We start from the raw sequence: 27,366 nt of genomic DNA on the forward strand, positions 1-27,366 counted from the left end.
AACAGTTCTGAGGGTTTAGTTTGTTTTCTGACAAAATTTGGTGGCTTTTTGTCTTCTCCTCCCTGCCCAGTGTGTTGTAAAATATAATATGAAAGTAAATATAAGTGTATACATAGTTGATATTAAATTTAATTTTAAAATTCAGGAAATGTTCTAGTTAATACAAATTGGTAGATAGAAGTATTTAAAAGACAGTAGAGTGAAACCTGTGCCAACTGAATACCCATGGGCAGCGTAATTGGCTCTTTGGGACAGATGGTGTTTAAATGCTCAGCCTAAACTGGAATTGGAGAGGGGGGTATTACTTTAGAGTGATGTTAAGACAGAGTGTTACCCCTTGCAGATAGTTTTTTAAATGCAGGGTTTAACTTTAAACAAAAGCACAACACCTCGATGGCAAAAGAGACCATCAAGCCTAACACACTTGTTATGATGCTAAAAGAGGAATGGAAGTGATGACCTCACTGAAACTGCAGGATTACTTTAGCAGGAGGAAATTCCTCCTTGACCTCTGTTCATCAGCAAATTAAAATGGGAGTGTTCTCTGAAGCTTGTCAGGCTGATTACACATAATGCTGTTACTGATGAGTTGAGCCAGCTCATTACCGTGATGTATACCTTGTTTAAAGTCACAGGTAGCTGGAGTGGTAACAAATAAACTATAGGTGTTACTTTACAAAACTGAATGCAGGAAATTTTGTTTATATTGTATGTAACAACTGGAATGACAGGTATTCTAGCACTGACTAGATTTAATTCCTGTAACAGTTGGTTGTTTCATTCAATTTGATAGAATAATTGAAACCAAACACTCCATATAAATAATCCTAAATTCTGGAAGGTTTGAAATGTTGGCATATGGGTTTTCCTGTAAACTCTGTTTGATTTGAGATAGTTTATTTCTTATAACATTAGTTATCCATATAAAAGATAACCAGATTACTTACAGATGCCGTTTAGCTCCTAGTAGGTGCTCATAGCTGCGTCCTGGCATTATTTCCTTACACTGCCTTTACCCTGTGTCTCTTGCAGTTGTTCTCAGAGGTACTTTTTGTTCCCCTGCTACATCTGCCGTCTTTCCTTTCCCCTGGTGGATGAGCATAATCAAAATGCTCTAAAACCACAGTTTCTTGAAATAAAGTTCATCTGCACATTGAAAAAAAAGCAAAACTTAGAAGAAGATAAAATACTTTACTGACAGCTGAACTTTTTATCTATCAGCTATGGAATGTATTAGAAAGATTGTCGTTTTTATTTTACCATCCTGGGAAAACGTAATGTTTTTTGGTATGGGCGGGGTGGAATTTCTTTTTTCCTTTTCAACTCTTCTCTAAAAGAGAACTTCTACTGTAAAACGAAGCAGTCAACCTAGCAACAGTGCTGATGACCTTCACTGAGAGTGTTGGGTGCTACGTTGCACACCAGAACATCTCGATTCTTACTTTGCAGTCGTAAGCAGAAATTGGAGATGTTTTGCATTTTCTTAGAGATGCAAACTAAAAGACCTCTATGTTTTAATTTGCAACATTCTTTCAAAGCTGAATGTAATTATTACTGAGATGTCCCTATAATGTTAAGATTCTTTGCCTGAAGTCTTATGTTGATGAAAGAGATGTTTTATTCACTTTCACCTCTTCTAGGTATCCAAAGTATTATTTAATATAGAATAATTTTCTTTTTTTCATAGATCTGTCATATTTTGTGAGCTGTCTATTGCTAAAATAGATAGGACTGATATTGGATAGCGTATTTAATTTGCTTTTCTGACCTTCTTTGCTAAAGTGTGTATTCAAAATCCATTATAGGAGTATTAAGATTCCTGTTTAACTTCAAAGTTTTGGATCTGATAATTAAATGGAATTGAAATGTTGCAGAGTTGAGGTTCTTTTTTACCACTTCTTAGAACCAGAGGTACATCAAGGAGAAAAAAAAATAAAATAAAAATTAAGTTGTGGAAGAAATGTATTTTTCTATTAACTGATCAGTCGTCCTCAAAATGACAATTTTAAATGAAAAAGTATGGGGTTTTTAGATTTAACTGTAATGTTTGCTTTCTTTTCTAAAATAGGGCATGAGAGTTGGATCTGTCTTTAATTCAACCACAAACAATATGCATTTTATTTTTTCATTGTGGATTTTAAAAAAACAATGGTAAAAATTACCATTTTGAAAGGATAGGATATTTTGACTTAACCATTAATTAATAATAATATTTGAGTTCTTTTGGTGTATTTGTCAGTTCTAGTTTATACTATAGTTTTTAAGGAGGTTTAAGTGAGAAGAAATTATGGAATTAAATAAATTTTACAAAGTTAAAACAGATCTGAATCATCCTTCCCTCAAATTACTGGATGTCACAAAACTTCATACTTTAAAGGTTTTGCTTCATTTCTTGCACACAATATCTTTTAAAACAAGAAAAATCTTACGCTACGTACCATCGCTCATGTTAAATACATCCTTTCTGTCTCCTGTTTGTCACAGACAATACACCATTCGCAGTGTTTCCATCTGATAATTTGTATACTCAGATGCAGCACATCATTTTGACATATGAAACACCTCTTTAGTTAGGAGAAATGGAGTTGTTATTACAGCTGAACAAGGGGACCTTCCCACACTCCAATTTGGAATCTATGAAGAGTGTTGGAATTATTTTAATTTGAATGAACTAAGACTGTTTTCAAATGCATTGAGAAATATTTTGAGAAGATCTCATGCTTTTATTTTCTGTGTTAGACAGGGCTATGAAGAACTGGAAAGACAACTGAAAGAAGTCTTTAAGGAAAGGAGCAATATCCTTCGTCAACTGTCGAAGACTTCTAAAGAACTTGAGGGAATTAAAGTAAACCTCCAGGTTAGGTTCTGTCTCGGTTTCTGTAGGATTAATTGCATTGATTTTTTTTTCATATTGCTATCTATTACAAAAAACATGATTTTGTTTTGGTTTTGGTTTGTTTTTGTTTTTTTTTTCATGTGTGAATAATTCTTGTTTTGTTGGTCTTGTACTTAATATAAAACCCATTTTTTTATGGAAAACATAGTCCTAATGAGTTGAGCCCTTTTTCCACTTACCCCCATAATGAAGCAAATGCAAAAATAGAGCATAGTAGAACAAAAAGAAGGAAAGAAAAAAAATTAAGCTGTCTTAGTGGAGTTACCACTCATTTGTCCTGACAGCTGCTATAAAGGGTTTCCTGTGCTGTTGCAGGTTGCATCTTTGCTGACGAGTTACATATACTCAGCCTAGTTGAGGTGCTCGCTTTACCTACCTGATGTGCCATCTACATGGACTGACTGGATTTACTGCAGGGCATTACTCTACAAGTTTAGCTGCCAAATTGTGCTAGATGAGCCTGCAGCTAGAGCTGAGACACCTCTGTATTTAACCTGGGAGGTTTTGGGGTATCATGGGTAGACTGAAAGGACAATAGTCAGATTAACTTGATTCAAATCAGCTCTTCAGAGTGAAAAGTAAATTAAAAATCCTGCTCTGGAGTTGAGGCTCTGCAATCACCAGATGCTCACTTAAGAGAACACCTGTCTTTTGTTGATCTGGTGAAAACCTTCAGACTTATTATCTGTTGAGATTTATCTCTATTTCTTATAATTTTAAAGGTGGTTTTTTTTTTTAATGACATTGCACTTTTATCTTCATGTTGGTGTAAACTAGATGGAAAAAATAGGAGTAGCATCACTGCATATGTTCACAGAAGAAAACTGGTATTGTGTGTCACTACTGTGCTGTATTATATTATTATATTATTATTATATGTTGTCTTCTCTGATTCTACTTAATGTGAACTTTTGAATCTTTTTTTTTTTTTAATTGTTTTACCATTTTTTATTATGGTAGGGTTTTTCTTCTCACTTTTTAGAGTAATGTGTTTCTCCTTGTAACAAAGTCATTTTAGAATGGGATTAGCACACTTGAATGTAGTACTTAGCAAAATTGTACTAAGAGATATTTTAGACACAACACTGCAGAGATATAGGCAAAAAATTGTAGTATTATCTTCTGTATATGCACACTTATCTTTGTCATAGAATCCTAATGCTTTTAGCCATTTGTTTGTTTTTAAATCTACTTATTTTATTTGATCAGCTCTCATTTAATATTTGAAAAATGGCTGCGTGCAGTTAGCTGTGCTGAGTTATGGTAAAAGAAAAGTCAGGCTGTTCCTCCATTTCTCACAAGTGGTAATATCTGTAATTCACTGTGAGCATTTTATGAGAGAGGACCAAATTAATCTTTTCACAGATGAATACCATTAAAGATCTCTTTGGTAATAGATTTCTTCCTTTGTTATCAGTCTTTGAAAAATGATGAAGCATCAGCCAAAAATGATGTGCAGAAACTTCTGGAACTGGGCCAAAAGCAAAGGTAAGGTCCCTTCTCCTCCTCCTTTCTCTTTCCATTTCCAGACTGAAAAACCGTCAGACTAGGAAATTCCATCTTTCCTCTTACTTTAACCTATAAACTCTGTCCCAGAGTCTACTGCTTATAACAGTAAAATAAGGACAAAGCATGCTATTTTGGGAAGTTTTTTAAACAAATTATGTATTTGTTGATATTTGACATATGTTAGGATAAGATACTAAAATGCTACAGTGAGATATCTGCAAAAGAAGGGGATTTTTAATTTCTCAATCAGGTTTAGTAATGAAATTTTCTCTTAAAAATAATAAAATCAGAAGTTTTAGATAATGACTAGTGGATGGTAATGTCCAGTTAATTAAGATCAAAGTATCTCAATCTCTGAATTTGGAGATTATATTATATATTTATTTAGACCTCTTAGTTAAATATTCATGCATGTAGACACTCAAAATCACTAGTCATTGAGTATTTGTAAGGGTTTTTGCACTGTGAGTATCTGTGAGGAAGGCAGCTGGGAGGGGAGAGAAGTATTCACTTCAAATTCTTCATTGAACACTAAGAGAAGTGAGTCCTTAGTTCTCAAGTACCTTAGTGCTTCGTTGCGAGTAACTCTCATCATTCTACTTCTCTTAATTCTTGGAATTCAGACCAACAAATAACAACATCAGTTTTATACAGTTTTAATAACAAGAAAACATAATTAATACAGGGATCAATTTTGCATAAACAATATTATATAATGAATGCATCTATACTTCACATTGTTCCTTAGAAAAAAAATTATTTATAAAATTTATTAAGTTTGTGCTTTTTTTCATTGTTAGTAATGCAAAACTTAAATCCTGTGGCCATCTTATTGCTGATACTGTATTCAACAGAAGTACGTATCAGATTGCATTGCTATAGAAAAGGCTTGTGATAAAATGACCTTCAGTTCTTCAATACACAACAAATAAAATTCATAATACAATACCCATAGAATTTCTTATTTTCACTCTGATAGAGAAGGATCAGGTGCGTAAGGGTCTTTCAGGTATTCCAGAAAAATCAATTAAATGCTGAAAGCGGGACTTCAGCTAATGACCTGTTTAACCACTTACATGTTATATGGCTTGGGTGCAACTGAAGGTACACATCTCAGCATCATAGCTGTCCTTGTCATGGACTCCATCCTTCAGACATGAATCTGTCTGCATCAGTAATCCAGAGGGGGTTTTTGATTCAAATAGAGCCCAATCCAAGCAATTATCCTCTTGTTTTTTTTCCTTGTATGCCAGAATCTTCTATTGAATTTTGTGTTACTTGTCTCTAGAAAAAGCCAGGTGAAGGTTGAATTTTTTCCAGAGCATTTTTTATTTATTTATATTAAAATAGATGTAAACTAGTTCTTGCTGGTAATAGTGTAGTTCCATTTCAGTGCGTTTTCAGTAACCTGCTTTCCTCACTTTTTTGGTGCCAATCCTTTTTGCTAGAAATGTTACACTGGCAGATGTTTTGCACAGCAGGCTACTCAGTAGATGTAAAAGGTGGCCAGTTTCTATCATAGATAATTTTTGTATTGCGTTGTCACTATAGTTCATAGGATCATTATGATTTTATTAGCAAGACATATAGACATAGTGCATCTGTCTGTTACTTTTAATAATGAAAAGTGTCTTTTCTTGATTCTGTAAAATTATTTCTTAATGGACACTTGTGGTGAAGTTTGTGTTCTGTGTTTCCAACAAACTAGGGAAGAAATGAAGTCTCTCCAGGAGGCCTTTCAAAAGCAGCTTAATGAGGCAACTGAGAAAGCAGAAAAGCAGCAGGCTACTGTGAGTGATTCCCTGTCCTTCTTTCATTATTTTTGTTTGCTTCTATTTATTTTTTAATCCTTCTGTCTTGAGAACTTGTCATTGGCTCAAATAACTTTGGATGTAGAAAACTTGGATTTGAAGTATGTCTTAGTACTCTACAAACTTCAGAAAAAAGGAGCTGAAAAAGGTTTGTATTTTCAAAAGTGCTAAGATTCTATCTTCACTAATTCTTGAGCAATTTAGGTGTGTGTATACACTTTTGGAGATTTGGACCTGGAGAATTCGGGCATTTTTTTGTTTGTTTGTTTTTGTTTGTTTGGGGTTTTTTTGGTTTTTTTTGTGGTTTTCTTCGTTTTTTGGGTTTTTTTTTAAGTATTCTTTTTGCAGGTTTCTTTCAATTAATGTGATTTTTGAAAACGCTTTTTTCCCCTTTGTTGCTCAGAAGCCTGAAGGTTAAAAGTACTTTACTGTTTTATCTATTCTTGTGTCACTCACAACATATACTTAGTGGATTTTTGGTACTTGTAATTTTGTTTAAAGAACAAAAATGTTCTTTTGTTCTTGAGGGGAGAAAAGAAGTAAACTGAATGCTGTATTGAACTTTAAAAGAATAACATATTTTGGGGTATTTCTCAACAGCCAGAGCAGCATATATCCAGAAATTAAAATCTATACTTGTTTTAAGATCGTTTTTGTACTGAGGCAAGATGTATACTTGTGAAATAAGGAAAAAATTAGGACGTATTTGTCTCTGCTAAGTACTCAGAACATGCTGGATGAAACTTGCCTTTTTTTCAGGTGCATGGACACATTTCTGCTAGCTTTATCAGCACAATGGACTCTAGTCCTATAAATTAAAGATGGAAAACATATTCTGCTATTTAATCTCTGTATTAGATTTAGATATTCAAGTCTAATTCAACTATGGGTTAAATAAATCTCAGATATAGTAAATGGATTATTGGCTCTGTCGCTCTGTGATATAGCACTTTTTTTTTTTAACATGAGCAACAGTGCCTTGTATCATTGAAGTCTACACCCTAGCACTGGGGAAGCACAATATTTGCTCTACACAAGTCAAACAAACTACTCTTAACTGTAAGCAAAAATATTCCTTAGTTCAGAAACCAGGAAAAAACCCTCTGAGTTCATAACAGAACTTGGCTTGAACTGTTGTTGGCTGGCTGGAGAAACTGAATTCTTGAGCTGTATTCTAAAACTTGGCAATAAGAGAATATGAAATCTACCACTGATTTTAAGGGAAGCAGAACTATGTCCTTGGTTTGTGACATTTATTTCTTTGCGCCTCAGGATACAATGTACATAATGAAGCTCACAAATACATTGAGATTGAATGAATATTTAAAAAGTGCTTCGGGATCCTCAGATGAAAGCTGCAATAGAAATGGAAATAAATATTATTACTGTCACACAGGGTTACTTTACACCTGGTTTCTTCAAGTATTTCACATTTTTCTGAAAGCAATATGAATGCCATGAAAGAAAATCTAGGTACTTTGAGGCAAGCCTAGCTAGAGAATGGGAGCTTGAATTTAATTCTAATTTAATGAATTGTGAGTCTTTTTTCTAATCCAATTTAAGCATATTATATTCTACAGGGTTTGGTGAAGTAAATCTTGATTTTCATCAAAGTAAATAAGAATAGAATTACATTTCTCAAAACCCATGAATATAAGACTGAGGTGGGGTTTGGAAATACATATTTCTTTTCTGCATTTGCCAAGGAGGCACAGTACAATGCTTACTGTAGGCTAATTCGCTGTATATATTCAACAGGGAACACCTGCCTGAAGGTGTTCTTTATTACATAAATGCAAAAGTGTAAGTAAGAATTTACAAGATTTAAGTCAAATGAAAAATAACCTGGAAAGTATTCAGGGACTCTGACCAAACCACAAGAACAAAGGAGACACCACGGCAAAACATTACACTTTGCATCCACGTCTTGTGCCGTGTATGACAAGACTCTTCCCTATCAGTTGCACAAATGATCCATCAGGAACAGTGTTATCAAGGATATTGTGCATGCTTATCCATTTTTTTTGGCCCTTTAAGGATAGAGAGGCCAAGCATGGTAGGCAGCTAAAAAGCTGCTGTTCTGAGGATCTGCTAAGTGTTGGTGGGTACAGTCTCCCAGAGAGGGGCCAATGGAGCTGCTGCTGGGTAGTAACAATTTTCTGAGTGTCAAAGCAGTGACTCAGGCTTGAGGAAACAAAAAGGAAATGTAAAGACATTACTGTCCTTTGCAGTACTAATTACACCGAGGACTGACCTGAGCGTCCTGAGCCAGAGTGAACACTGCTTTTCTAGGTCTTTTGTCTTCTGCTTCTGTAGCACTACTGTAGAAAGAACAGCAGCAGTCTGTCTTGGGACAGGTCTTCTCTAAAAAACATATGGCAGACCTTGGATAAATTTGTGCCTTTTGTTTCAATTGCTCTATCTGGAATAGTAAAATGTGCAGCAGAATGCTAGTTATGATAATGATGTTTGAATTTCAGACTAGTCCTATGCTGCAAAGCTCAAAGTCTTCCAGAAAGCCTTTGGTTGTGAGGGAGCTTCTCTACAGAGCATCTCACAGTAGAACTATGAATTATTTTTATATCAAAAGCATTTCTTAAATAGATAAAGCTTGTCATTCAGAAGCACCATATTGGGTTTAGTTATACAACATGCATGTAAAATGTGTACGAAATAATTGCAAATAACCTATTGTCCTCTTTAACAATTGATAAAGGTTGACAGAGCTTTTTGTTCTGCATTTAGCATCAAATACCTAAGCAATTTATAATAGGTTGTTATGCAGGGAAAAATTTATTAATAATGTCAAGTTATATCTCTAAATTTGAAGGGGATACACTATTTCCAGAAACAGGATTAGAGACCAGGAACTAATTTTCAGTTTTGTTACCAAAGAGGCAAAGGGCAAATGACACATGTAACTTCAAACTGGTTTTTTGGTTTGTGGGGTTTTTTGTGGTTTTTTTTTGTTTGTTTGTTTTTTCCCCACAGTGAATTTGAATAAATAGCGTAAGTAGTGATTCTGTATCTCTGCATTAGGTTAACAGGCTCTTGGACCATTTTGGAGAAGGGCTCTTCACTTGACTGCACTTCATGCTAACTGTTTGTGTCTTAAGAAATAGTTATTTTTTTAGGAAGTGAGCTTGAGGTTTGCAAAGTTGTCTCCTATTAACTGCAATTACAGGGTATAAAAAGAGCTAGGTAGCTCTGGATGAGGGAGAAAATAAAGAAAGAAACAGGGATATACTCCAAAATGATTTGGCTAAGTAGAGTAAGCTTAGTCTGTCTTTTACATTCTGTTCCTGGTGATATTTTATATCATGCTAACAATTTTTAAAAAGACATGGTGATGGAATTGTTTTGACAATACAATTATAGTAATGTCTGTCAAAATAAAGGAGAAGATATGTCTGTGGAAATTCCTTTTTCCCTGTTGCTCAGTGTTCACTATGAAAAATGAGAATTAAGTAACCCATTATGCATTACTTGTAAAAATAAACGGTAAACAATATGGTTATTTTGAAATCAGTAGGCTTTTTCTTAGTAATAAAAGACTAACAGAATATGAGGAATTTAATTCAGAGAGATCCATCACCAAACAAGAATCTTAAAAACCATCACAAACTCATGCCTGCAATATTTTTAATAAGAAATCAGATGCTCATTTCAGTTAAAAAATACTTATTTTGTTTAATAACAGTCCCTATGACAGGTCCTAAAGTCCTCAATGTCTCTTTGAAAAAAACCTGGTTTATTAATTAAAATGTAACTTACAATTTAAAAGTTACATTCATCCAAGAAATCCTAGTAGGTAAAAATATATTTAGCTTTGCTTTTAAAAGTATTTAGCACTTTGTAGAACACTTTTTCCAAGAGGAAAGAGTATTTCCTGTGTTTTAGGTGATAGCCTAACCAGTTCACCAGTTCTGTCTGGCTTTTGGAGGCAATTCCTACACTATAACTTGAAAATTAGTCCATCAAAATGAATATTGAGTATGTTACGAGTTTCCAGATATTGCCAAAATAGTTAGGTGTTAATTAATGTATTCCAATCCAATTTTAATTGCTCATGTCTTAGTTCTGAGCAAGATACAAGATATCTGGAGGTAAGCAAATAAGCATACAGCTGGGCTTTGGCTGTGTGTAATGATGCTATATTGGTATTCTTCCATCCTCTGTCTAGAGTGAATAACTAACTATTGTCTGACTCTTAGAATTAGATCACGGCCATCTGCTAAAGCATTCTGTATTTCGATGGGGGAAAATTTAATTTGAACATTGCAAGGTCACAAACTGCTGTGAGTAAAGGCCACTGGATGGAAGCTGTTGCCTTTAATAAACATAATGAGCTCTGAAACACACAAAGCTCTGAGTACTTTGGATGTCTGTCTCCAGGAGACAGAAGCAATGTCCTTGCTTAATATTGCAAAAGTTCAGCCTTAGAACACCAATATATTTTCATTATGTATTTTCATAATTACAGCTAGATAATAATTAAAGGCAGCCAACCTTTGGAAAGAGGTGAATGTCAAACAAAGAACAAAGAGTGGCTAGAAAGGAGGAAGAGATGTAGAAAGTTTCTTAGTTTCCATTTTTTCAGTTTCTGTGCCTTTTAATTTAAAGCTGGTTATAAATGTCCATTCTTGTTTATTATGCTATCAGGATTTGGTGACTGCATGTAGAATTTTTACATCTCTTCTGGAAAATGGTATTGTGCCTTGTCCTTGGGACTTACTAAAAGCATCATGCAAATGCTCTGATACAGACCGATCTGCCTTAAAGCATGAAATTATAGACGTAGGTGCACTTAAATGGATAGACAGGGTTATCTCTATATTAGCTTCAGTAGCCAAGCCATATAAATTCCTGTGAGGTAGCTCTCTATAGCTATACTTTATGATTAAGCTGTTAGAGATTTAGAAGAACTTTAAAAATGCTGTTATAATATGAAAAGAAAGATGAATTACTTTCTAATTAATTTTTTAAAAAATGAGTATCTTATTTTTTTTGTTATTATTCAGATGAGCCGAAATTGTAAGTTTGCACTGTTTAAGATGTCCATATCAGATGCATATGTATGTGAATAGTAATTAACAAAAATTACTGGTTTAAGTAACATAGATTGCTGGTTAAATTAATAATACTGTGGTGTCTTAAATATCTCTCCACTAAAAGGTCCAAGCTGATACTTACAGGCTATGTATAGAGAGCACACAGACAATAATTTTGTTATCATATCTCTTTAATTATTTCATATATATTCAGATTTGGAAGTGAAGTGCTTTGAAGGAATATTAATGTTCTCTTGAGAGTTAGGACTAAGAAAGGGAACGCTCTTTAACAGAGGTCAATATATTATTTTTGTCAGTATTTAATGGTAGCTGGCAAATCTTGAACAGCTGAAAAACCAAAACCCATCACATTAATATTTTTCTTCCCTGATCTCACTTTTTGATTGCAACCTTTATTTATGGTTGCGCAAAAACTTCATATTTGTTATACAATCCACGTGGACTAAATTCCATTATTTGTGGACATGATTGCTAGGCAAGTGCTGAATATCTTAATCTGTTGAAGCATCACCCTTAGTGGTAGCTGGATGTGTAGTTAGTATTTCCACAACCAAACCACTTAGACAAAATTTTGGAAAGTTTGCAAAAGAAGTGACACGTTTGTGTGTCAGTTGGTCTGAGTCTCATGGGCTCCCTACCTACTTTTCCCTCTTAAGTGATGATAGTGTTCTCTGATTTCTCTTTTGATACAGATGAGAGTGATGTCAAGTCTGGTGATGGTTTTTAAATTACTGACATCTGTCTACTTGAGTGTGGGCATGATTCTAAGAACAGCTGTCATGTCATGCAGATTCACTGTCATTTTTTATCTGCATGACATCCAAACCATTAATCTCTAGGTCAATGTCTCTATAATCTAAATCTGTTCTCTTACAGAGGTTTTCTTTTTCTTAACAAGTCTGCTGCAACGTCAGGTGAACTGTAGTTTCTCATGAACGTAGGTAGGCTTTTGTGTCAATGAGGGAAGAGAACTTGGTATGGGGTGTTAGGTGTATACAGGGACGAGGATTTTGTTAATTAAGGTATCCAAAAGCACCCTCCTTCAAAGTGAAAGGAATGTATTCTTTTAATACTAGTTGTTATAATTACATCCTCCTTTCTCCCATTGTGTTCCATAAACCCGGAGGAAAGTTCAATCCTGGAAGAAACTTAGAATGATCTGTAAAAACAGTCTTTTAATCCGTGTTCTGTGTGTGATTAAATTCAGTCTTAAAACTCAGATTGGAGTATCTACTTTCTAAGGTAAATAATTAAAGGGTTAAATGAGTTAAATAGGAACTAAAGACCAGATCTGAATGCTGGTCTTTAGTTATCACATATAATATACTTTATTCCACAGGTGAGTCCAATCAGAATCAAGGGCTTTATCTCTTCAGGACAAGTACTGTAGCATTCAAATCAAATAACTGTGTTAGCAATTTGTTCTTAGAGGGTTAAAAATTTTTAGATCATAAAGTCAGTTAATATTGTTGTAAAAATCCTGAGTTCTCTGAAAGTCATGTGGGACTTCATTGTGAAAAATAAACAGGTGCAAAAGTAAAGTAAGCCTATTTATGCACAGCAATTTTCTTCTCTTAAATATTTTTCTAGTAAATATCATGCTAAATGTTTGTGGATTTAGCAAATACCTAACTGTGGCCTATACCAATTTGATATATGAACAGAAGTGTGGTGTGTGTTTTTTGTGTTTGTTTTGTTTTGTTTTTGTTCTGTTTTGTTTTTTATTCAAAGCTGTTAGCAAGGTATGAAAATAATTAATGGTTAAAACTGATGTTTAGGTCCATTTTAACAGCTCACACTCAATATTTCTGTAAACTTGTAGATTAACTTTTTGAAGACTGAAATGGAAAGGAAAAGTAAAATGATCCGTGACCTTCAAAATGAGGTAAGAGGAACATTTGATTGCAATTTCCATTCAGAGTTACACTGAAAGAGATCATGGTTTGGCTTCATATTTAAAACATTTTGTTGCAGAAAGGTAAAGCTCCAGTGAAATACTGTTGTTTTGGGGTTTTGGGGGGTTTTTTTTAAGGCAAACAAAATAACGGTATGCATTTAGAAACAGTAATTCAATGCAACTCTTGACTTCTCACTGCTCATTTATAGCTCCATAGTACATCTCTGTAACTGTATTTGAGTTGTACTTTTGCAGAAAGGAATACTTAATTCAGTTCTATAGATTATTGATACACAGCGAAACTTTTTCCACAGTTATCTCCTGTTTAAAAAAATAAACAACAAGAGGAGGAGAAAGGAAATAAAATCTTAGAATTGAGATTCTTAATAAAATTAACACACCCCCTTACTAAAATGTTTTCTTATTATTTATAAGTCATGAATATTAATCCTGAATTGTTCCATTTTCTGTTGTCAGCAAAATAACCCATTCAGCTTTATGTTATGTTTAAAATGTAGGAATCCTTTAACTAGTAGAAGTTGATAGATTTAGACCAGTTTAGAGCAGCAAGAGATGCTCTATCCCATTAAGTAACTTGGAGTACATGATCCATAGTACCTTCTCTCTGATCCAGTAGAAATAGGAATGGGGCTGTTCTACATGTATACTTGATGTTATTCAAAGGAAAAAAATACTGTCCTTAGTTTCTAAAATAGAAATAGCCCTTGTTGTCTAACTCAAATTGGTTCCTCAATTTAAAGATGCAGTGATAAGCAAAACTTTATTTCCTGATACCTTCCTGTCTGAAGTTGCAAGAGCTGACTAGGTAAACTGGATGTATCAATGGTGCAAGTGTTTTAGGCTTATCATGGGGACAACATCTAATTTGTATACATACAATTTTATATTTCCAATTGTGTTTCAGTCTGCAGAGTGACTAAACATATCTACCATGACCTAAAATTAATGGACAATTAAGAATGGTCAGTATTCCTTCTACTCAAAACATAGATATGTTGACTTGGGTACCCACAGATGTACCAATTTGTTGCAAGTATTCTGATGAAATAATCAAAACTGTGCAGAAGAATTGGGTTTGATTGAAATAAAATCATAAGGCATAATGTTTGAGTTGGGATTGTTAACTTGGAACTAGAGAACCATAAAGACCTTAATAAGAAGAGACTGTAAAGTCCTAGGCCTGCTCTAATCATTAACTCCATAGCAGAATCAAAAACAATGCATCTTTGCTGTAGTGTTGTAGAGATTGAAATTTATTGCTCTAATGTCCACATAAGCTTGAAAACTCTTTGTTTTACTGACCACTGGGTTGTGGAGAAGAGCCTGTTGAGCCAAGTCCTTGGGACAAGGTCATTGGAGGGTCCTTTCTTTTGAGTCAGTGGTCCGTGGTGGTCGCAAAAGCAGCCATTCGACTCATTTCAAGACTCAATGAGCATGCACAGCAGAGTTTTATGATAATGATTTCTGATAATTGTATTGAATATGCATGATAATTCTGATGAATATAATGATTATGTATTATTCTGTATAATATAAACTTTACTTCATGGGCTATTAGGTATGCACACTAGGTGGAGTGATCCCCCCTTCAGTAAGGACTTAATATTTTGACAAAGATTTGAATTTAAATGGTAAGATTTTGAGGAAACTTTATCTAAGTCCTGCCTCAAATCACCGAATATCCAGTATGCTTTTAAAAATCATGTTTGTAAGATTGGATATGCTATATAATTAAATAATGTTTAGCATTTTATATGTATTTTTAAAAAGTGTTCTGTGCATACAGATATAGAGACAGATAATGAAAATGGAAACCCCTTCATAGCCATTTCTGTCCTTTCAAATGTATTCACCCTCAGTTTACATTGGTAAATAGTGAATTTTGCAGTCTCAGGCTCTTCCATGGCTGTAAAAATAATTCCCTATTTAGTTCTGTTCTTTCAGCCCATCCCCTACTGCCATCCAACTTTGCAATTCAGAGATAGGAACAGACAGCAGCCTTCTGACTGAATGCAGCAGCTGTGATGTAGCATATGAGGAAAGGACATTTTACAGAAAGGCAATTTTCAGGCTATTCAGGGCTTTATTCCAGGAAAAAAACAGTTAACAACAAAAATAGTCCCTGGTGTGGAGGGAAAAATGCACCAGATAAAGCACGTAGGGGTTACGTGTCTAAAAAGCCTGTCTTTTTTAGAGGTCTCTAAGTGTTTCCTGCAATATCAGAAAAAATCTGTCAGACTTCCAGCTGTAACACTGTGTGGATTGTGTTCATGTAACCTAATAAAGGATTGACATGTAAACAGATAAGCTCTTATTTTGAGAAGGTTCTATTACTGATAAAGAAACCAAGAGGTTTGGAAATTCAGAAGCACTGGTGGAGCTAAGAAATTTGGCAAAAATGTAGACTGAATAGGATATGTATCAAATACTTTGAAAATTTTCAGTTTTGGAGATGGCCTGTTACAGAGTGAGCAGCTCAATTCTACAATAATAATCTTATATCATTTGTGGAAAATAATGCCAAAACTGCTCTAAAAATGAAGCTGAAGCAGAAAGCTGTGTTGACTCTTGTTTATTAAAGTGAAAAATCATGGGTCTTAACAATGGCTATTTGGCATTCAGGATGGATCATTTTGGGTGCAACTCTACATGTATACATGATGGATTAATTTCTTAAATGAATGTCTGCATTGATGTCTGTTGTGCATTTTGTTAGTTTTTCATTCATTTCCTACTGGTACATCTGTAAAAGCCATCTTCAGTTAAAGGTAAGCATACTAGCTGATGTACATTTATATGCAATTTCCTTGAGATAAATGAGTCAGGAATGCTCCCTAGAAGTCAATAAATAGTGTATATTCTCTACTGAAAGGTAGTGAAAAATTATTCAACTTTGTCACCTGGATGCTATGGTTGCCTCACATTAGACTTGGAAATATGTTTTTAAAGAAAAGTTTGCTCTTACTTAAACCATTTACTTACATTTGATTAGATAAGAAATGACTGTCTAGCATGTCATAGTATCTTTGGGCAAAGCAATTTACAATATCTCTGTGTATGGCTACATTAAGATATGCTAATATCTTTACAGATCCTATTTAAAACAATCCCATGTATTTATAAAGTTGATCCAGTGTTTTATATCAAGTAATATATTTCTTTGCTGTTTAGGCTGTGGCAGAGCTTTGAAAAACATGTATTACATAAAAGATGTATAGTAGTACGGGCAATACAAAGTAAACCAGGAGTGGAAAATAAATATGACTGTAGCTCTCAGTAATATGTGTTCTTTTTTGCTGAGAAGCATAGTTTTAAATAACTACCATGTAAACAATACTTCTGCTCTATTCATGTATAAATTGTGGTTATAGCTCTAGTGTCGAGTAAATCATTCTAAAACGGAATTTTCTCCGATCTCTTTGTGCTTAGCTGCACTAATAAAAGGTAAAGTCACAGCAGTTTAAAGTCTTACCTGATCTATTGGGAATTTCATGCCCTGCAGGGTGAATTCAGTTGAATTTCATGGGAAAAAAAAAAAACAAACAACAAACCTACCTTAGTGAAGCAGAAATTAAATGTAAAGGCTTTGAGGCTGTGTGTTGATACTATTCTATAAAGGAGGATGTAATATTTCTTTGCTCTCCATACTCTGCAGATAAAACTAACTTTTTTTTTTCCCTAAGTATAAGCCTGTTCCCATGAGAAGTAGTTCCCTCTTTGGGTACTGCATTGATTCTTCAATTCAGAAGAAAACATCCACAAGTGTCAGAGGCAGAGGCTTAGGGAAAGGTGAATGAGCAGGAGCAGTACAGAAGCAGTTTCAGATATCATATTCTTTAATTTCAGTATTGGTTTTTGATTGATTACGCCTTCTTTTGAAGTTAAAAAAAGCTTCTATTTTTAAAAAGAATTTGCTTAAAATTGTTCTATGAGGGTTTTTTACTGAATATGTTAAGTAAAAGGTGGAAATGTAGTTAAATCAGTTGAAAATGGCTCTTATGGGACAGTATATGAGATCATACAGAAAACAAATAGTACTGCATCAAGATTGTCAGTGAGATATTTTTATAGTGATATGGTAGGAACTGCAGTGCATGTTAGAATAAGTTTTTGTTTTAAGAAGTTTTGTTTTCCTGACCTTGTAGACCCCAGAGCGTAGGACACATTTACTCAGTTGCTGTTGAATGATAATCAGAATTAATTAGCATCAATTAAGGGAATATAATGGATCTGCTATGTCTGGATCCTTCTCTCCTAGGGACTACAGTATTTTTGGATTCTTCATTCATTCTTTACATCTAACATCAAACAATCTAATTCACAGCCATGAACTACTAGAAAGTGAAGGAGATGTTCAAATAAGAACATCTTATTGGTAAAATAAGAACATGTTATTTAGGTAAAACATATCCTTAACAAATGAGAAGATTAAAACCAAAATATATACCTGTTAGGGCACTCTTTTCATCCTGTATGTGATCACAATGATCAGAAAACTGTCTGCTTGGATTTTGCCCAATATTCTTTATCTCTTGTCTTTTCAATTAACAACGTTGAAACTCATAGCAATGTTCTTTTGTAATCTTGCTGAAGTCATTCTGATGTCATTACTCATTTTTTCCAGGCTACCCAGGGCACTTTAGTAAATTCTTATTCCTGACATCCTCCTTCATTGAGTCCAGAATTCAAAAATGGGTCTGAATTCTTTATTTTTCATACTTATTAAGTCTTAAGTCTGTGTAACAGGCTTTTTATCCCTGAAGCTTAGTCTTTTTCAATTGTCATTTGTAGAAAAATATCATCCATGGAGAAAAGAGAGAGTAAATTCCAATCTGTGCCTTCGTTTCCTTTCATAGGAAATTGCCATTGGGAATTAGTGCTCCTGGATACTGATGCTACATAATGTTGGTAGTGTCTAAGATAAACTTCTTATAAGCATTTAAAAGATCAGATTTATAGGCTATTAGGATAAGGGAGATGTTAGCTTTCTGGTGACCCATTTTTATACAAGTATGATCAATAGGTTTCAAACTCAGGGTTAAGAATAGACAGTCCTAGTGTTTCTTTCACTACATTGTATTTCAAAAGGGCAGAAAAATATGAAGTATAAGAGATTATCTTGAATAGTAAAGTTTAAAAGAGTTGTATTCAGTCCTTTGCACAGACAGCTCTCAGTGACAGCTTCACCAGGCAACAGGGGCAGTGTGAAACCTAGTTAACATCTTTGATCTTTGCACTTGTGCAGAGAGTGTTGTGAATCTTAAGTGTCATCCAAATCAGTGTTTTCCAGCGTTACAGATCTTGAGGGCAAGGTGGCTCACAGCCAAGCTCCAGAGAACTTTAAGCATAGATGAAATTTTATAATTAGTGCAAAACTTTCCCTGAAGAAAGTGTAAATTTTGCCAAACAGGAAAAGAAAAGTGCTGATGTAATTTATTCATGTTATGCAGACAAATGGAAAAGTTTGGTTTTAGTACCAAGGTGTTAAAACTACCTAGTGGAAAGACCACTTAAAAGGATGTAACAATGGTATATGTGGTTAAAAGAAAAGAAAGTAAATCAATACTTCAAAATCTTGAGTAGATACTATTGATCTTTATCCTTAGATGAAATAATAAGAGAGCATTTAGTATTCACATTTCCAGTATCAGAGTATTCTTTGCCTGTGAAAATAACACAAAGTACATAATAGTATAAGAATTTATAAAGGTATATGTGACATAAAAATTAACTTGACTTATTAATCTAAAAAGTTGTTTGATAAAGTTATGTTGCACCTGGCATGCTCCTGTCCTGGGCTGAGAACTCTCCAGAGATTATGAAGCTCAGGCTACTAGATTAGTTGGCAGGACCATGGCTCTTGTATTTATAACTGGATTTCCATGAAAGTCAATAAGAATTTAGAGAAAAAAAGACTGTCAGACTCCAAATTGATTGTATTATGGTACAACACACAAAACTTCCATTGATTTTGATGGAGAAGGCTTGGATTTTTTGCATTTTCTTTAGGATTATACTGTTGAATTCAGATTATTATTTTCTAAATTCAGTGGGAGAAGAAAGTTATTTTTAAACATTTTTTTTAATTATTATTCAGAGGTTTAAATTAAACTGAACTGCTGCTGTTTTGTACTTTTTAATTTTAATCAAGATGAGATGTAGCTGGAAAATGTCAACTTTGTATGCTGAAGTATTTTTCAACTGAGGATTGATAGTCTGTGACTTTATAAAGATAATAGTACTCTCCTGTGGCTCATTATCCTCTAGTCATAGTTTGATCAAACCAAATAAAATATTTGGAATGATAATTCTAATTATGTATGGATAGTTAAAGAGGATCAAAAGATAACAATAATAAAATACTTGATTGAACTTCATGTTAGAATTATTCTAGAAAAAAGCTGCGTATAAAGTTGTTGTTCATGTAGTATCTGAATTAAGGTGTCTGTGCAAGCTCTTCAGGTCTAATGTGGCTGTTCCATGTTATTCTAAAATAAATCAAATCATATGAAAAAAAACCAGGTTTTTCTTGACAGCAAAAAGAATTGCTTCTCATCTACTTTGTGTCTATTTCAGCCTGAAACCCTGGAATATTTTCAAATGCAGACATTTTTGTCCCTGCAAAAAAATTCAGTGGGTTTAGGAGAGGTGTTCCAGGTTTGTTCAACCCAAATCATTATGTATCACTTTTCCGAATGAGTATCTCGGCTTTGCTAGGGAATTGCTTGTCTTAAAAATGTGAAAATATTGATTTAGTGCAGTGGGAACAAAACACTCTCAAATTTGACTGGCCTCTTCCTACAAAATCATTGCAGCAGTTCACTATATATTACTCTAGTGGTAGGAAATAGTTCACCCTCAGCATCCAGTCAACCTCATACTGTCTTAAATATAGCAATTGTACTGTTCTGGACCAAAATTGCCTACTTCTTGTTATCCAGAAACATTTTCAACCACTTAGTTCTGGAGTCTTTTCTCCCACACTGCTCCCTTTTGAACACTGTTCAACCATATTTGGGCTGCTGATGTTATTGAAAAAGGAAATATTAAACAGATCAATCGACTTGTCACTAATTTGAGGCATAATAACTCGAGTTGCATTGATTTGATTCAGTTGTCATTTAGGTACTGTATTGATCTTAAAAAAGCTGGTTTTATAGCTATGCTATAATTTAAAAATACAGTTTTCATTAGACTGCCTCAAAGTGCCTTTGCCGTATCTGTCCCAATAATTTTGCCCATTTGTCAATTTTACCTATAAAAGCTTCACCATGTAATGAATCTTCTGTTCCTCAGAATTCAATTTCACAATTTTACAACCAAAAATGTGTAAAACAACGACTGATAATGCTTGAATTATTCTTTTTTTTAATGATCTTTTTTGTAAAGTATTTAAAACATGCATTGTTTAATAGATATAGAAATGTTTCTTAGGTTAAATTATAAGGGTTTTATCAAGCAGATGCTGCTTTAAGTATTATGAAAGGTTTTGTCTTAATTTTCTTTTGTGAATAAGGATCTCTGAATAGTGTTTTGTTTTATCAAATAGGTAAACGAACTCAAAGGTCTACGTGGCTTAAAAAACATTAAAATGTCAGATTTGTGTAGTTTATGCTCAAGCTGTGCTCTCCTTTTATGTACTGTGATTACTTTCTTTCAAATATAAAATATTCTATTTCAGACTGCAAATATAGTCCTGTGTGTCAGGTGTCCACTTTCTGATCTGTGTGTGTGTTTGTGCATGTGTTTGTACATATGTATTTGTGTGTACATTTAAATAAAAAACATTCTTTACATATAGGTTCAATACATATTTCTGTGTGTACAGGAAAATAATGTGTTGTTAAAAAATACCTTAAAGATACCAAAATACCAGCAGTTGATTCATTGAAAACTGTGATGGTTCAGTTTCTCTTTCTAATATTGATTTGCTGCTCTCATTTCTTGTATCAGAACTTCAAATCTTTCCATGTCACTCTTCAATTATTCTATTTGTTGTAGTATTTTTGGTTTTTCTGTAAGATTATTTTTCAGTTTATTTCAGTGGCATTCTGTTCATTTACTGAAGGAGATAATTTGATCTTAAACCTAAAGTACTTCAGAATAGCACTGAGCTAGAAAATTCCACATTTTCAAAATTAGGCTCAGCAATTGTCTTGAGTACTAATCTATGGAAATGCATCTCTGTAGTCTTTCTTAAAATGGTATCCACCTGCCATTTTTAATTTAGACACTGGGAGATGGACTCTGCAATGGTGGGCATGGTTGACTTCAGCTGTATGGCCTTGAGTGCTGTGCATGGAGGCATGACAAGGCATTTGGGAAGTTCCTCCTATGTGGAAAAATCCCCAGATGCAATAAAAAGCCAAAAATTGAAACAGCTTCATAAGAAATAGAGTAGCCATTAACAACGTCCTTCTGTTTGGATATGTGTTCTTTTTGGATGATTATTTGTGTTTTAAAGGCCATATTTCTTAACAGGCAAGATGGTAGAAAAAATCGTGATAAAAACAAGGATGTTTTCCTGCTGGGCTGCGTGCAGGTGGTAGTTATCTTTCCTTAATTTCCAAGTTGTCAATTTCTGATAAGAAACTGCTTTCCATTTAAATTCACATACATGGGCAGCAAAACATATTGGATATTAGAGGTAGTAAAAGAGTTATGTAAAACAAAATTCCCAGGAGGCACATGATGATGCCTCGCTTAATGGCTAACTGTGGTTTCAGCTTGGCCTAAATGAATGAGTAGGAGTAGATGGATGGTCAGTGAGCCTCTCTGCTTGTACGCTGCTGCGTTGCTTCAGGATTCTCAGGGGGCAGATGAACCTGATTAAGTTTCTGAGATAATTCCCACTTATTGTCTGTATTAAATCAAATGCTTGCTATGCTATAGATTTCTCTTGTTTTCTGCTGCATAGAGGCACATTAAATTTAATGGACTTTTTTTTTTTTTTTTTGTTTCTGAATTCCCAATAGCATAATTTACACTTTATAAAATCTTTTCTTGCTGTGCATTTGAGTGTTATAGCCATGAGCTTTAGGGTATATTGTTTGGCCAATGTTAGGAACTCAGCATTTAAACTGTAGATTTTATGTGGATGGACTTTGAGTCTTAGAAGAAAAGAAGGAAAGATCTGGAACCTGAGAGTTAGGATCTCCTCCTTAATTTGTCAAAAAATGGGCCTAACTAGAACAAGGAAACATTAGCACCCAGGCATGAAATTGTAGCTGTTCGGTAGATGCTGATTAGTTTTGGGTAAAGGGTGTAAACTGCTATTTACCAATGCTTCCTTCCTCTAGTGTTGTCTGCCTTGTTGAATCAGGATGAGGATTAATTAAGATGTGTGATGGTGCAGCAGTTAGTTTGTGTTATGAAATCCATTTTTTTTGTTCTTTTTTTATAATGCTGTCACCTTATTTTAATTGTGCAAGAAGAAAAAATGTGATATGGAAAATTATTGGTTGTGTTGGGAATGGGACCACATACCTACCTGGCTTGGCAGATTTAATGTCTACATCATGATTATGTCATGTCTTGACTGTTAGTATTTCAAAGCATAGTTACTCATATTTACCAGAAATACAAATCTATGAGTCTATGAATTTAAATCCTGAACTTGTGGGAATTGGGAATGACACAGCTCTGTCATCTATGTGGAATTTGGATTTTGAGAAATAATTATGAATTCTAAGCTATGCAACTGTTGAGCAGTATATTCTTTAAAAGATTGCTCCTCTGAAAATTCAGCTGCATTCAAAAACACTGAAATGTATTTTGCAGACAAAAACATACCATTTTTAAATAGTACAAGTACTCAGCTGTAGCTTTAAGAAGCATTCATGAGAAGTAAAACTTCTATGACCTACAGCCAGATCTCTAAGATAGTTCTGAAAGGTATATGAGCATAAAAGTTATTAAATTTGCTTGGCAGATGCATTACTTAGATTGCCTGCCTATGACTGACAGACCAATATTCTATTCAATATTGTCAGATTGGGCAAATTACATTTTTACATCCTTTCTTTTCCAAGACAAGTATTAATGTGAAATCTGCTGACTGTCAAATTTGCTTTCTTGTCCAAACCTATTAACACTTAGTTTCAACTAAAATGAAAAGGAAAAATCTAATAGCTATTGAAATATAAAGTACGGTTGAATTAAAAATAAAATAAAATAAAATAATCCTGCACAGGCTTTTGTGGGTACTCTTGTAGGAGTAAGTGTCCTGAATGTTGATGTGTGTTGTGCAAAGCAGAAAACCTTTTATAGAGGGGATTAAAATTTCTATATTTTTTCTTCCATAACCCTAAAATACAAAAAATTCTGGAATTAAAGGACCCCTTTGAAACGATGGCTATTTGGATATTGGATCTGCACCCATTAAGAAAGAAGCCAGGCTTAGATCTTCCACAGTCTCAGTGAGACGCAACACGACAGGTCTCATTTTGTGAATCTGTGAGGTAAAGGTGAGCTGCTGAGCTGCTGAACACTGACGAGGCTGAGACCTGCCCAGGAGCACCGTGTTAGACAAGTAAGGTTTTAATACTGTGGATTGAAGGACTAGAGAGCAGAGAGAGAGATGACAAACAGGCATTTATGTATTTAAAGTATTTATCTGTGTGGTTACAGGTTTTTGTGTGTGATTTGTTTGCAACTTGGATTTTATACAATGTGGAAAAACACAAACCTCGATAAGCCCTGTTGTCTGACACTTGCTTAGCATTAAATCAGTGTAATCAGTTAAGTAATTTCAGTTAAGGTACATGACTTTACAACAGCTCTTTGGATTCATATTGAAGAAAATATGGATTTCTTGCACTGTTTTTGTGTGTATTGGTTTTTCTCAACTCTTACTAGCTTATTTCACTTTTCCTGCCACACCAGAATCTGCACCTAATGAGCGCATAGTTGACACGCTTGACCTTTTGCTTTCTGTGTGAGCCTTCTCCTCTCAGGGAAGCAGTAAACAGTGCGGGGCTGTTCACATCATTTACCTCTCCCTGCCTTCACCGAGGAGATACCATTCATATATTTTGCTTCTGTGTGTGCACATGGGTTTTCTCAGTGTATTGTACAGATAAATAACGTGTATTTGTCATTTATTTTGCTTTGCTGCATTTCCTGGTGCGTTATTCAGATACCAGACCCCTTTAGGATTGTGAAGCCTTTGATGCTGGGGGAATGCTACAACAATGTTCTCCATGGTTATAGCTGTGAGTGCCAGCTCCCAGAGCTGAAATCGCAGGCTGAGTCATAAATTTCATACAGCTGTATGAAAATTTCAGTGTTTGTTTATTCAAAGCTCTACACAGGAATGATGGACCTTGTGCACAGTCTTCTTTAATCACCAGAAAAATTAATTACTTCTTCTCTCCTCCTTTTGGTCTTAGAGTTTTGTATTGTTTTATGCATAGCTTTTTCATCACTTACCATGTCAGTGTGTACTTGATGTTGTTAGACATCAGTTAGAGCAGTGCTGGCTGGGGTCAGGGGGATGTGTTCAGCTCATGACTGACATGGCACATACTGATGCCATCCTCAAAGGATTGACGGTCTTACTGAGACTCTTCTGGTTTTCCTGGTTCTCTTCTGGTTTCACTGGTCTATCTTAGGATAGATTTGCCTTCCTCTTTTTATTCTGGGATGTGCAACATTTTAGTCCCAACCAGACGAGGTTTTTAAAGCATTTATGGTAGTTCTCCAGATGCATAAACTTTCTTCAGTTTTTCCAATCCATCATCATGTAGTGTTTTCCTGTCTTAGTTCTGAATCCAGAAGGAATCCGGAGAAGGTGGAAACAGACATAAATTCTGATGTAATTTTATGCATCAGTTTCCACATGCAGCAAAATATTTTGCCTCATGATAATCGATAATCTCAAGCGGGAACATAAACATTCCTTCTGCACCTTCATAGTCCTCTGAATATTACAGTGACTTTGATGTTGAGATGGGAGAAGTGAAGAGCTATCTCTTACCCTACAGATTTTTTTGGTTCTATTTTTAGCATGAAAGGTCCTGTGAAGATTTAGTTGAATCAATATCAAAATAATTGCTATTATGATTAGTATGCCTGTATTCTATCCAGCAAAATAACAAACATTATAAATCTAGAAAATGACAAGTCTGTTTCTCATAAAGCATGTTTCCAGTCCTCAAAATACCTTGCCAACGTACATAGGCTGCACTTAAGCTACAGAAAACACAGCCAAACAGATTTTGTAAATACCATTTAACAAACTCTTGGGTTAAATACGATTTTAAGTGATAACATATTGACAGTTGATACTGATTTTTTTTGCAATGATTAAACTAAGGAAAAACAGACTTAGAAAGTTTCCATCTGCAAACCACTCTCCGGTGTTCAAAAGACAGAGCAGTCTCTAGTGCAGAAGGTAAGGGCACAGCATCATTTTACTGACTGTGTTGTTTACCAAAGTATGCTTTGTGTACTAAGTATCTGAAATTGTGATACCATCCAAGGGCAGATGTGAAAACATGCAATTCCTTTCAAACTCCTTCAGAGAAGGTTTAAAGTACTTTGCTAACACAGTTTTCGAAGTCACACCCTGAAAGCAATGTCTTTTCATTACTACTTGATGTAGAAGGAATAATTCCTTAGTCTTACTTTATAGGTACGGGCTGTTGTCAGCAGGTGAACACTCGGTAAACCCTCCAATTTCCAGTGATGTGCATGTTCTGTTCTCTCTCTTAGGTCTTGCCATGCTTTCCAAATGACTTTCACTTGGATATCTGAAGCTATAGGGGAAAAAAAACAGTAGTCTTGGTGGAAAATCTAGACCTCTTTTCATAACCACCATGAGCAGCTGCCTATATGGGCCATCAAAGTATCTGGGAATGTTCAGTAGTCCATTTAACTAAGTGGTGGCTCCCATTGTCAAAGTGAGCCTTCCGTTGTTGAAATCACAGCTTGGAAACAACCTGTGGTTTATATGGCATGTACAACATAATGATTTAATTTCAAGATTGCAGATTCAGCTTCAGATTATTCATGGCTATGTTTGCTTTCTGTTTAAAAACACGTTTTGTCTTCATATGTTTTGACTGTGCAAATTGTTACATCTATCAGATGAGTAACATATGGTCTGTGAAGTCAAGGTAGGCAATGCTTTTCCTATCTAGCCTCTCCTGTGTGTGTATGAAGTTGAACACATACAGTTTATCATTGATATCACAAGCTTGTTTTTTCTTGTAATTCATTGTTTGTTTTTATTACACTATTTGCAGTATAACTACACACATTACTATTTACAAAATGCAATGTGTACATTTACACTTGACATGTCACCAGAGTAAAGCTAGTCTAGGAGACTGACTGAAACATTTTGTTTTTATTTTTTAAATTTCCCTAAACATTTAAGGTTTTTGGTCTTATCAAGAGTCATCAAAGGCAATCAAAGGACAGTTAAAATCGATCGAAATGAAATATATTCTGCCATTACTCTTCTGCTTTGGGAAGGTGAAAATATGGCAAAGAAAGGCAAGATGCTGGTTTAGTGATGCTAATTCAATATGCTAAGCATTGTGAAATAGCTGGATTCAAGGCTGAGGTTCTGACTTATAATGCTGATAATAACTTGAACTGAATGGAGTAGGACCTGATTTATGAAAATAGGTTTAGAAGAAGTTTTGGTATCAAGCAGTCTGAAACTTGTTGCAGAAACAACATGGACCAAAAGTTGAAGTTAATCAAGAATTATAGAATTTTTTTTGACATTTAAGTACAGTAAATGGCTCCACTACTTTGTGGCAAATTACTTTTTTCAGCTTACACATCAATGCAGCTGTTCAGAGAAATTTATCAATAATAGATGACATTTGGAATGTGCACAAAAGCAGGATGTTAGGAGATAACGATAAAGACTAACAGTCTGGTTAGAGAGGAAAAGGCTCCTTTTGAACACTGCCTTTTCAGTGTATATTAAAAGATATAGCAAAGTATTAATAATGCATTTTTCTGGAAAAGGAAGCACGTGCTTTTCCTTTATAGGCACAGTTCCCTGCCAGATTTTGGAGATATGTCTTTGCCAAATCTCTGCCTGTTGGGCAGAGATTCAGAGCGGAAAACAACACGTGTGCTTTCATACTTCAAATATTTGGGCTTTGTCCTTTTTAGTATAGTTCAGAATTGTGGTCTGTG

The 27,366-nt window shown here is 34.5% G+C and overlaps 1 protein-coding gene across 1 annotated transcript in view; it reads left to right on the top strand.

Moving 5' to 3' along the window:
* Window positions 1-2,716: 2,716 nt before the first annotated feature.
* LUZP2 (leucine zipper protein 2) overlaps window positions 2,717-27,366 on the top strand; it is a gene marked incomplete at both ends in the record, with an annotated part of 54,226 nt that continues 29,576 nt past the window's right edge. The window contains 4 exons of the mRNA XM_010162503.1: window positions 2,717-2,857; window positions 4,314-4,384; window positions 6,114-6,195; window positions 13,111-13,173. Coding sequence (XP_010160805.1) covers window positions 2,717-2,857; window positions 4,314-4,384; window positions 6,114-6,195; window positions 13,111-13,173 — 357 coding nt within the window. The remainder of the gene's footprint in view (window positions 2,858-4,313; window positions 4,385-6,113; window positions 6,196-13,110; window positions 13,174-27,366) is intronic.

The sequence above is a fragment of the Antrostomus carolinensis genome, unplaced genomic scaffold (genome assembly GCF_000700745.2).
Source record: "Antrostomus carolinensis isolate BGI_N321 unplaced genomic scaffold, ASM70074v2 scaffold1422, whole genome shotgun sequence".
Lineage (NCBI taxonomy): Eukaryota > Metazoa > Chordata > Aves > Caprimulgiformes > Caprimulgidae > Antrostomus > Antrostomus carolinensis.